This window comes from Heterodontus francisci, chromosome 10 (genome assembly GCF_036365525.1).
Source record: "Heterodontus francisci isolate sHetFra1 chromosome 10, sHetFra1.hap1, whole genome shotgun sequence".
NCBI classification, from domain to species: domain Eukaryota; kingdom Metazoa; phylum Chordata; class Chondrichthyes; order Heterodontiformes; family Heterodontidae; genus Heterodontus; species Heterodontus francisci.
In genome coordinates, this window is record NC_090380.1 from 49,461,315 (window position 1) to 49,473,595 (window position 12,281).

The 12,281-nt window shown below is 44.9% G+C and overlaps 1 protein-coding gene across 1 annotated transcript in view; it reads right to left on the reverse strand.

Moving 5' to 3' along the window:
• il1rapl1b (interleukin 1 receptor accessory protein-like 1b) overlaps nucleotides 1-12,281 on the reverse strand; it is an 838,919-nt gene that overhangs the window by 64,941 nt on the left and 761,697 nt on the right. The window contains exon 6 of the mRNA XM_068039961.1: nucleotides 985-1,117. Coding sequence (XP_067896062.1) covers nucleotides 985-1,117 — 133 coding nt within the window. The remainder of the gene's footprint in view (nucleotides 1-984; nucleotides 1,118-12,281) is intronic.

Here is a 12,281-nt window from a genome sequence, read left to right on the forward strand (position 1 = left end):
AAAAGCTGTCGTCAGTAAAAGTGACCATGAAGCTATTGGATTGTTACAAGAAACCCAACTGGTTCATAAATGCCCTTTAGGGAAGTGTATCTGAGAGGGTATTTTATGCTAGCGACAGGGTCTCGATGCCGGGGGAAACTGACGCCGAGATCCCTGCGTCCCCTCTTCTACGGAAGGCCTACCACATTTAGTGCCAATGAGGCACTTAACTGGACAGCGGCCAGAGAATAGCAGCTGCAGTGCCACCATGGAGGCAGTGGCTGTTGCTGTAGCTGCAGCAACCAGACATTGAGGAGTGGTGCTGGAACCAGTCTTAAGGTAGGTCAGAGAGAGAGGGGTCTTGCAGGGTGGGGGTTGTGGGGGAGGGGGATCGGCAGTGGGCTCTCCCTTGGCGATACTGCGTCCCTCGTTCAGGCACAAAGAGTCTTTGAACGAGAGACCGCCAGGCCCACCCCTGGAGCCGGCAAGCAGCCCGCACGGTTTTTTGTGCCGTGAAGCAGCAAAGCCATCTGCCGCATGGGTAATTACAGCTGCAGCAGGAAGAGGCCCTTAATTGGGGGTTAATTACCCAGTTAAGGGCCTCAATTGGCAGCTGGGTGGGAAGGCTGTTCACAGGCCTCCCCCCCCCCCCCCCGCCCCCCACCAGGACTAAATTTCAGCAGAGGCAGGATAGTGACAGGGCCTCCCGCCACCATCCCACCCAATTTTATGCTCTCCCCACCTCCAAACCCACCATGGAGGAGAGCATAAAAGTACCCCCCCCTCCCCACCTCCGCTGTCCTTACCTGGTCTGGTCTACATATAACACCAATTCCAATGTGACTGACTGTTAACAGGGTAACTAGGGATGGGCAATAAACGCTGAACTTGCCAGCAACACCCAGATGAATGCCATCATTTGACATCTGGCTGGGCTATGGGGGCTCAATATTATCCAACACATTGACATCTAGATACAGGATATATGATAAAAGTTCAAATTACCTGATATCACTTTCTCTAGCATGGTTATCATCAAGGTCTTCAATAAACTTCTCTCCCTTCATCCAATAAATTACAGGGCTGACCTCTCCACCATACCCAAAAAAGGCTCTGCAGGTGAGATTGGCAAAGATGCCTGTTGAACAGGAAGAGAATGAAAGAAAGAGATTTTAGGTACATGTAGAATTTATTAAATTCTCTATACCAGTACTGACAGCAAATTTTGGAGTTCAGTGTCACTACACCACCACCAACAACCTACGTTTATGTACTGCCTTTGATGTAGAAAAGTAAGGCACTTTCTTTGGTGAAATGTATTAGAAATCACTGCCATCCTTTCTTTTGTTTTAAGATGTTTAATGACCCTCTCCAATATAGAAGAATATACTGGTATAGGAATTAGAACATTACAGCGCAGTACAGGCCCTTCGGCCCTCGATGTTGCGCTGACCTGTGAAACCATCTGACCTACACTATTCCATTTTCATCCATATGTCTATCCAATGACCACTTAAATGCCCTTAAAGTTGGCGCGTCTACTACTGTTGTAGGCAGGGCGTTCCACGCCCCTACTACTCTCTGAGTAAAGAAACTGCCTCTGACATCTGTCCTATATCTATCACCCCTCAACTTAAAGCTATGTCCCCTCATATTTGCCATCACCATCCGAGGAAAAAGACTCTCACTATCCACCCTATCTAACCCTCTGATTATCTTATATGTCTCTATTAAGTCACCTCTCCTCCTCCTTCTCTCCAACGAAAACAACCTCAAGTCCCTCAGCCTTTCCTCGTAAGACCTTCCCTCCATACCAGGCAACATCCTAGTAAATCTCCTCTGCACCCTTTCCAAAGCTTCCACATCCTTCCTATAATGCGGTGACCAGAACTGCATGCAATACTCCAGGTGCGGTCTCACCAGAGTTTTGTACAGCTGCAGCATGACCTCGTGGCTCCGAAACTCGATCCCCCCACTAATAAAAGCTAACACACCATATGCCTTCTTAACAGCCCTATTAACCTGGGTAGCAACTTTCAGGGATTTATGTACCTGGACACCAAGATCTCTCTGTTCATCTACACTACCAAGAATCTTCCCATTAGCCCAGTACTCTGCATTCCTGTTACTCCTTCCAAAGTGAATCACCTCACACTTTTCCGCATTAAACTCCATTTGCCATCTCTCAGCCCAGCTCTGCAGCCTATCTATGTCCCTCTGTACCCTACAACATCCTCCGGCACTATCCACAACTCCACCGACCTTAGTGTCATCTGCAAATTTACTAACCCACCCTTCTACACCCTCTTCCAGGTCATTTATAAAAATGACAAACAGCAGTGGGCCCAAAACAGATCCTTGCGGTACACCACTAGTAACTAAACTCCAGGATGAACATTTGCCATCAACCACCACCCTCTGTCTTCTTTCAGCTAGCCAATTTCTGATCCAAAGCTCTAAATCACCTTCAACCCCATACTTCCGTATTTTCTGCAATAGCCTACCGTGGGGAACCTTATCAAACGCCTTACTGAAATCCACATACACCACATCCACTGCTTTACCCTCATCCACCTGTTTGGTCACCTTCTCGAAAAACTCAATAAGGTTTGTGAGGCACGACCTACCCTTCACAAAACCGTGCTGACTATCGCTAATGAACTTATTCTTTTCAAGATGATTATAAATCCTGTCTCTTATAACCTTTTCCAACATTTTACCCACAACCGAAGTAAGGCTCACAGGTCTATAATTACCAGGGCTGTCTCTACTCCCCTTCTTGAACAAGGGGACAACATTTGCTATCCTCCAGTCTTCCGGCACTATTCCTGTTGACAATGACGACATAAAGATCAAGGACAAAGGCTCTGCAATCTCCTCCCTGGCTTTCCAGAGAATCCTAGGATAAATCCCATCTGGCCCAGGGGACTTATCTATTTTCACACTTTCCAAAATTGCTAACAACTCCTCCTTGTGAACCTCAATCCCATCTAGCCTAGTAGTCTGAATCTCAGTATTCTCCTCGACAACATTTTCTTTCTCTACTGTAAATACTGACGAAAAATATTCACTTAACGCTTCCCCTATCTCCTCTGATTCCACACACAACTTCCCACTACTATCCTTGATTGTCCCTATAAAGAAGGCTTAATTTGATTTTATTAAGACACCTTCAGCAATCACATTCAAACCTCATTGGTTCCCAAATTTTCACCTTTATTTGTGTTTAATGCTACATTTACCAGACTAGTGGCAGCTCCAGTTTTGGAAGCAGAATGTTGAGGTAAATGAGGAAATCCTGCTGCTTTCAGAGATCCAGAAAACCTCCTTTTCAGATATTTATTTTTCTGGGCTGCAATATAAACTACTGCATCTAGCGATGTTGACTGTCATTTTGTCTGGTTGGGCAGCTTGCAGGCACAGTACAGCAATGTGGTTTCCCACTTGCCAGCTTGTAGAGCCCTTACCCGACCTTCTGGAAAAGAACTGCAGCCAGAAATGAAGCTGACGATTTTCAAAACTACTTCCAGTGCTAAGGGACCTCTTACTAGCAGCATTAAGCCTTTCAGGATTTTAGTGATGTTCCTAATCTAAAATTTAAAAAAAAACAGATTTTTTCTTTTCTGTCATTAGGACAGCGACCAAAGTAGCATAATTGGCTATAAAGTGCTTTGGAATGTCCTGAGGTTGTGAATGACAATATATAAATGCATGTCTTTCTTTCTTGCCATAAATATGGAATTACCACTGACAGTATGGTAGGATCTGGAAAATAATCCATTTCATGATGGTGGGAGAAGAGTATCACACCGTAAATTGATTACAAAAATCCCTGACACGAGTTTTATCAATTTCTTAATCTCCATCACTCCCAAATAGGTATAGACTTCCAATGCATGCTTGCGTGATATGGTAATGAAACAAACTATAAACACTTCTTAAAATTCTGGTGACAGAAAGGGCTTTCCTGACAACTCAAAGAGTTTACCCAATGAGTTAGGAGTTATCAGAAACAAGGAAGATTTCAGTTTCAATCTCCAGTCTGCACTGAGTTACATTTACTCATCAAAGTGGTGGTACCAGCATTACAATTGACCTCAGCACTGCTGTGTTACAGGAGTAAGTAATATTGACCAGGCTTCAAGTTTAGGTACTAATGAGCAAGCACTGTTGAAACTACACATTTAGGTGAGGACAAATTTGGATTAATGCTTACATTAGAGGCTAGGCTAGAGGGCAGGTCTTCACGTGGTGAATCACTGGCACAAGTCTGCAGGAACCAGGGCAAGGGGACACGATGCCACATGTGCCAGCTCACCAATGGGCAAGATCACATACCAACTGTGCTGCAAAGGATTCAGATCCTGACTTCAAAAGGCCAGTCTACCGAAGAAGGCTGATGGGCCTACATCAGGAAATGCTGGTGCATTGAGCAGCCTGCCAGACAGCATGTGCACAATGTTGCAAAACATGCAGGATTCCAGCTCCAACTTGTGTCAAGAGCATGGAGACTATTCTATCCAACATGGACTGAACAGTCAGCTTCAGAAACACAACAGTGGTGTCCACCATGATGGAGTCTCTGCTGACAGCTAACACCGCTGCTCAAACGGCTGCCATCTTGGTTTTGAGGTGCAGTGTTGTAAGGGGCTTCCAGAGTGTGACACCATACAGTTCCCACTGTCTGCTGAAGGATTGATTAGGTGCATTCGCTTTATGGGAGGGCCACCAGCTGCCCTATCTCAGGATGACCCACTCCAGTGACCTTATTCGTGCCACTCAACCAATTGGGCCAGACTGCCCTTGCCCATGCCGATATGTTGCATGCTGCAGCCGGACCCTCGGTCACCCATCTATCTGAAGTGTCCTTAATGGAAACTCAGCAGCTGTCCGTGGCCTAAGCTGTAACCACTGGAGAACACTTCATAGGAGCATTAGGATAGGAAAACAGGCACAGAAACCAGGCACTAAGGGCTTGCATGGGGGTGATTCATAGGCCAGAATTTTACATGGAGGCAGAAGCGCCACCCACCTGCTGAAAAGTCGAGGAAGAGCCTCCCTCAGCCGGGTCTGGTAGCCACACAGCAATTTTACATGGCCCAGGCCCTTGATTGGCCCCAGGTGGGATTTCCTCCCCTCTCGGGCAGGAAGCCCCGCCTCCAAGAGCTACCGGACTATCAGCAGGCCGGCAGCTCTTCAGTTCCAGCAGTGCCGCTGGGAGTGGTAGCTACTGCTGGCAATGCACCCAGGATGAGGAGCAGCATGGATGTGGCCCTAAAAAAGCTAAATGCGGTTTCGGGCCTTGCCGGGGACAATCGGCTGGGCCCTGGCGAGGGGAATGGGGGTCAATCAGGAGGGCTGGGGGAGGTGCTCGAGCAGGGGTATCTTGTGCTGCTGGGGGGGGGGGCCCTTGTGGGGCGCAGGGTGCCCAATCAGGAGAGTCCCCAACAACCCCGCCCCCCCAAACCCCCCCAACCACCCAAGGGCTCAATTGGCCTGGGGCGGGTGGGCTGTTTGCCCCCTCCCCCGCTACTTGTAAAATGGCAGCGGGGGTGGGTAGGCGATGGGAATGGCAGCCCTCACCTCCCACTTGATTTTACGCTCCCCTGCCTCCAGCCCGCTCCCGTGAGGAGTGTAAAATTCCGGCCATAATCTTTTCTGTTAACTGTTGATAGAGATGGAATGAGTGGTTTGATAAATTTGTTTGTCGTTCTGGATTTGATGTTGGTATACTGAAGTGAGGATCAGAAAGTAAATGTTTGGAGGTAGTGAGGAGGGAGGTGATAAGGATTGTGAAATGGTTGGTATATTGGAGACGTAAGCGATAGTTCGGGTGAAGCACTGTTTGACGAGCTGCTCTCTGAAAGTTCTGGTGTCTCGAGGCATTGGTGGTTGATGCTGTTTCTCTTCTACCTTCTGCTGCTGATGTACTTCTTCCTGCACAGGTGCTCAGTGCTGTACTAGAAAGCTATTCCCGAACTAAGTGCTCTCTCATCCTACTTCACTTTGTCCAGTGGGAAAGAGATGTAGGTGTTCCTTCCGGTGTGGAGAGCTTCAATCGCATCTCTGACTGAGATGTTACTGATGTCACCTGCTGCAGCATGGAAGGAGCCTGCTGCATAAAAGCCAAGGGCAATGGTGATTTTAATAGCAACAGTTGGTGCAGTCCAGGCCCTGCTTCAAGGCTTCAGTTGTGGCTGCAGCAGGTGATATCATTCAGTGTCAGCCTCCTTGGTGAAAAGTGGAAGTGCCTCAGGCATTGCTCCTCTGTGAAGTTTGTGTAGAAGTGTTCCCTGAAGACCTGCTGAGGATATGGCCTCCTGTGCAGTGTGATCCACCTCCCTCTTATCCTAGCTGTTCCAGTGCTGGTCGATCTTTTTGGCTGCTCCCCCTCATCCTCCTGCCCGAAAGGCAGACCTACCAGTGCAGCACCAGCAAAATCTTCTTCTCAGCAGTCAAACTTAAACTTTCCAAAGTCAGAAAACAGGCAAAAGAAAAACACCCAGAGGTTAAGCAGCAGCCTCAAATAACAAACCAACAAAAAAATCAGTAAGCAGTGAAGGAGCCCTTTAAATAGCACTGCTGAAGGGTCCTTTCTCCTTTCTCCCTGTTAGCCCCACGAGTTTCTGTGCAGGTTAATCATGTAATGAGTCAAGACCTGGTGCAGGCCAATATCAGAAAAGGTTGCCTTCCAGCACAGTTCCCGAACTTGAATATTTAATAATTGTTTTAAATAATTCTGCCATGAGCCCTGGATGCCTACCAAAATGGTGGGCAGTGTATTTCCAGCTCGTAGTGTGTATGCATAATGCTTAGGCATTTAATTTCTAGAACCTTGCTTTGACTCAAGTTCATTTGATGAATCCATGACAAACAGATTCCAAGATGAAAATGAGCAGCCCATAACAAAATCAAGTAACATGGAGTCTGACTATTTCAATTCTGGTGCATCCAAAAAAATGCGAAGCTTTGACGTTACACTCACTGCACTCAGGTAATTTTCAATTGATCCTGTTTTAACAAGCTGTAGCTAGATCTGTGGAGTCCATTAATTAGTTCAAACTAAATAAGCTAAAGCTGAGTGTTACTTGACATGGAATATCAGTCTGCCTAAAGCTCCTCACTTTTTTGAAAATATATGCTCTAAGAAAGCTATTGGTTTAATGGTTCAGCATGCCTCCACAATTTTACATTATATAAAATATTTATTCATGGTATTATACAGAAAATCATTTCTACAGTTCTATGACAGAAAAGCTGTGCAGAAAGGCAAGGGAATATACAATGGATGGTAGGACCCTAAGAAGTACAGAGGGTCAGAGGGACCTTGGTGTACTTGTTCCTAGATCACTGAAGGCAGCAGTACAGGTAGATAAAATAATAATGAAGGCATATGGGATACTTACCTTTATTAGCCGAGGCATAGAGTATAAGAGCAGTGAGGTTATGATGGAGCTGTATAAAACACTAGTTAGGCCACAGCTGTAGTACTGTGTACAGTTCTGGTCGCCACACTATAGGAAGGATATGATTGCACTGTAGAGGGTGCAGAGGAGATGTTGCCTGGGCTGGAGCATTTCAGTTCTGAAGAGAGACTGGATAGGCAAGGGTTGTTTTCCTTAAAGCAGAGAAGGCTGAGGTGGGACCTGATTGAGGTACACAAAATTATGAGAGGCATAGATAGGGTTGATAGGAAGAAACTTTTTTCCCTTAGCAGAGGGGTCAACAACCAGGGGGCATAGATTTAAGGTAAGGGGCAGGAGGTTTAGAGGGGATTTGAGGAAAGATTTTTCACCCGGAGGGTGGTTGGAATCTGGAACACACTGCCTGAAGGGATGGTAGAGGCAGGAACGCTCACAAAAGAAGTATTTAGATGAGCACTTGAAATGCCATAGCATACAAGGCTACGGGCCAAGTGCTGGAAAATGGGATGAGAATAGATAGGTGCTTGATAGCCGGCACGGACACGATGGGCCGAAGGGCCTGTTTCTGTGCTGTATAACTCTATGACTCTAAATGCTGTGGTGCTGAAAGGGTTAACAAGTGCTGCATTCTTTGTAGCCTTGCCCCTCAACACTATTAGAAATTACATTTAACGAAATGACAATTACAACTTTTAGAAGAGAGCTAAATGGATCAGCAGCAGGTATAAAATGCATCCTTCGTGTATTTGCTGCAAGCCAGCAAAAACACGTTATAAAAAAAGTTCCCAACTATAAACTAGATAACAGCAACTAACACAAATATTAGATAAAAGCTATCATCTTCCAGTTGATAAAATAGGAGCACACTCCACTCATTGGTCTATAACACAAACCTGATGCATGCTCCCACTGAAAAACCAATCGGAGCGCAAGATAGCATGCAGAATGTGTTTGCCTAGGGTAGGATGACTTTCACAGGTATACTCACACTTGCCTCTCATGAGAGAAGAAAATTCAGACACAGGCTCCCTCATGACCAGAATAATTCTTTTCATTTTGTGTACAGAATGTGTTAACTTTATACAAAATCCAACATACTTCATATATAGAACAAACAAATATCACTGCAGTCTCTAGTGTCTTGGGCAGATCCTGAAATAATCTTACTGAGCTGAGTCCTGGATCCATGACAGTGCAGTCATTTAATAGGTACTTGTCAATACACTAGAGCAATTGTGTTCTTTATAATGGAGTCTGCAAGCAAAGTGCAAAAGAACTTTTATGGGGCTTCTCCCAATCTCCCACCCCAACTTCAGCAAAAGATTTCCAGAAACCTGGAGAACTGGCCTCGACATCTGTTTACATTGTTTCTGCGGGCCTTCCACCAAAGTTAAGGTGAGATATCAGGAGACCCTGCTGAAATTCCAGGCATACAACTCGATCATTTTAACAATTACCTACTTCCTTCTGAAAAGCCACAATGTTAAGCAAGTATTATATTTGCATTGTTGGTTTGATAAGCAGCAGCGACAACAACTTACATTTATATAGAACCTGTAAGGTAGGAAAATATCCCAAGGTGCTTCACAGAAGCATAATCAGATAATAATTGACTTTGAGTCAAAGGGGCAATATAACTGAAAGCTTGGTCACAGAGTAATGTTTTAAGGAGGGTCTTAAAGGAGGAGAGCAAGGTGAAGTAGTTTTCCTGACGGATCTCAGGGTGTTTCACTTGTTCTTTGTGTTATTTGGCACTAAATGATTGACCATTAAACGTTTTCTCAAAACCCTAAATTTAGTCTTGGAAGTAAATGTTTGTCATGGACATTAATGCACAGACCCCATTTTAATTTTCTTCTTGTTTGTTGAGTGATCAAGTAGCCATTAACTTGAAAAATGCCAATTATTCAGGAATTCCTCATCCCCACGTTTCTGCATTTAAATAAGATCTGTACCACACATTGTGTCATTCCCAGGTTTATGTACGTATGTTGCAGGGTGACATGCTCTCTCTAACTCTCCCATTTAAAGCTGGCATTGAAGCAGGGGAGGGGACCGACAGTTTTAGTGGTAAGCTGAGCAAGAATTATTGCCCAAAGGATGAGCCACTTGATGACATTTGCAGGCTGGATGTTGCATCAATTCTGCCAGTGCTTTAAAGAAGAATAGTAACAGCAGGAAATCACAATCCAAGAAGTTTAAGGACATAGGAAACAGATTGTTGGGATTTGATACTACCCAATCCAGTGCAATTGCTGCTGTTGAATCAGCTACCTGAACTTGAGAGAGAAACAATGTATAAGGACACTTTGCTTTGATAAGGATGTGATCTTAGGCTTGGGTCAGCACCTGGAACCAGACCTCTAGCCATGGAGCAACACCTGTACAAAACTCTCCGTAGAAGTGGAAATAATCACCATACTCAACTTCTACACCATTGGATATCAATAAGAGACATCACTCAGATCAGCTGCAATGCATTGCATCACTGAGATAACAGATACTCTTTATAGGAGGTTGCCAAGTGAGGAATTTAGGAAGGGACAACATGAGAGTCAGCCTGAAGTGATTGATAGATTAGCTACTGACAATGGAACAAAGTGGGGAATGCACAAGAGTTCAGGGTTGAAGGACAGAGGAATGTGAGAAGGGTTGTATGGCTGGAGGAGGTTGCACAAGTCGGGAGGTGCGAGTCCATGGAGGAACTAGAATACAAGGTAAAAGATTTTCAATTAATTGTGCTGTGAGAAAGGAAAACAGCATAGGTCAGCAAAAATGGGGGATAATGACAAGTGGAAGCTAATGTGAGACAGGATGGAGGCAGCCACTTTTAGATAAGTTGGAATTACAGAGGCTGCATAAGGAAAAGACAGCAAGGAAAGTCAAGTCGAGAGGTGCCAAAATTGTGCAGAGAGGTGTCAGTGGCAGTGGGGTAAGTGGTTGCAGTTGAGCTATAGGTGAAAGCAGACTATGTTCTAGAGCTGAGAGTAAACAGTCTTAGTTGTAAGGTAATGGGTTAATTAGGTTACCTTGCAGTCTCTTTAGATTGAGTACTTTTAGATTTTGCCTGTTAAGTGAGTCTCAGAAGAATGACAGTGTAATCATAAAATAGACTTGCCTTATTTTAATATAGATGCAGTGAAAAACAATAGTCCACTGAGACAGTGAATTTAATTAAAATACATTCCAGTCACAAAGTCCCAGAGTACTTAAGGAAGTGGCCCTAGAAATAGTGGATGCATTGGTGGTCATCTTCCAAGATTCTATAAACTTGGAACAGTTCCTACAGATTGGAGGGTAACTAATGTAACCCCACTATTTAAAAAGGGAGATAAAGAGAAAGCAGGGAATTATAGACCAGTCAGCCTGACGTCAGTAGTGGGGAAAATTCTAGAGTCAATCCTCAAAGATTTTATCGCAGAGCACTTGGAGAACAGTGGTAGAATCGGGCAGAGTCAGCATGGATTTACGAAAGGGAAATCATGCTTGAAAAATCTACTAGAATTCTTCGAGGATGTAACTAGTAGAGTTGATGGGGAACCAGTGAATGTAGTTTATTTGGACTTTCAGAAGGCTTTTGACAAAGTCCTACATAAGAGATTAGCGTGTAAAATTAAAGCGCATGGGATTGGGGGTAGTGTATTGCAATGGATAGAAAATTGGTTGGCAGACAGGAACCTAAGAGTAGGGATAAATGGGTCTTTTTCCAAATGGCAGGCAGTGACTAGTGGGGTACTGCTGGGATCGGTGCTTGGACCCCAGCTATTCACAATATATATTAATGATTTAGATGAGGGAACTAAATGTAATATCTCCAAACTTGCAGATGACACAAAACTGGGTGGGAGGGTGAGTTGTGAGGAGGATGCAGAGAGGCTTCAGGGTGATTTGGACAAGTTGAGTGAGTGGGCAAATGCATGGCAGATGCAGTATAATGTGGATAAATGTGAGGTTATCCACTTTGGTAGCAAAAACAGGAAGGCAGATTATCTAAACGGCTATAAACTGAGAGAGGGGAATATGCAGTGAGACCTGGGTGTTCTCGTACACCAGTTGCTGAAGGTAAGCATGCAGGTCCAACTGGCGGTAAAAAAGGCAAACGGTATGTTGGCCTTCATAGCGAGAGGATTCGAGTACAGGAGCAGGGATGTCTTGCTGCAATTATACAGGGCCTTGGTGAGGCCACACCTGGAATATAGTGTGCAGTTTTGGTCTCCTTATCTGAGGAAGGATGTTCTTACTATAGAGGGAGTGCAGCGAAGGTTTACCAGACTGATTCCTGGGATGGGGCGACTGACGTATGAGGAGAGACTGAGTCGGTTAGGATTATATTCGCTGGAGTTCAGAAGATCTCATAGAAACCTATAAAATTCTAATAGGACTTGACAGGGTAGATGCAGGAAGGATGTTCCCGATGGTGGGGGAGTTCAGAACCAGGGGTCATAGTCTAAGGATACGGGGTAAACCTTTCAGGACTGAGATGAGGAGACATTTCTTCACCCAGAGAGTGGTGAGCCTGTGAAATTCGCTACCACAGAAAGCAGTGGAGGCCAAAACATTGTATGTTTTCAAGGAGTTAGATATAGCTCTTGGGGCAAACGGGATCAAAGGGTATGGGGCGAAAGCGAGAACAGGCTACTGAGTTGGATGATCAGCCATGATCATAATGAATGGTGCAGCAGGCTCAAAGGGCCAAAAGGCCTACTCCTGCTACTATTTTCTGTGTTTCTATGTAAAGCTTAGTTGCGAAGTTATTGTGCAAAGACAAAAACAAGCAGCAAAGCCTTGAAAGTTAATGGACCTGTCTGAGAAAGTGAGGGAGTTACAGATGTGTGTACTTCGAAGGCAAGACAACCAAATCAGTGTTGAATGATAATT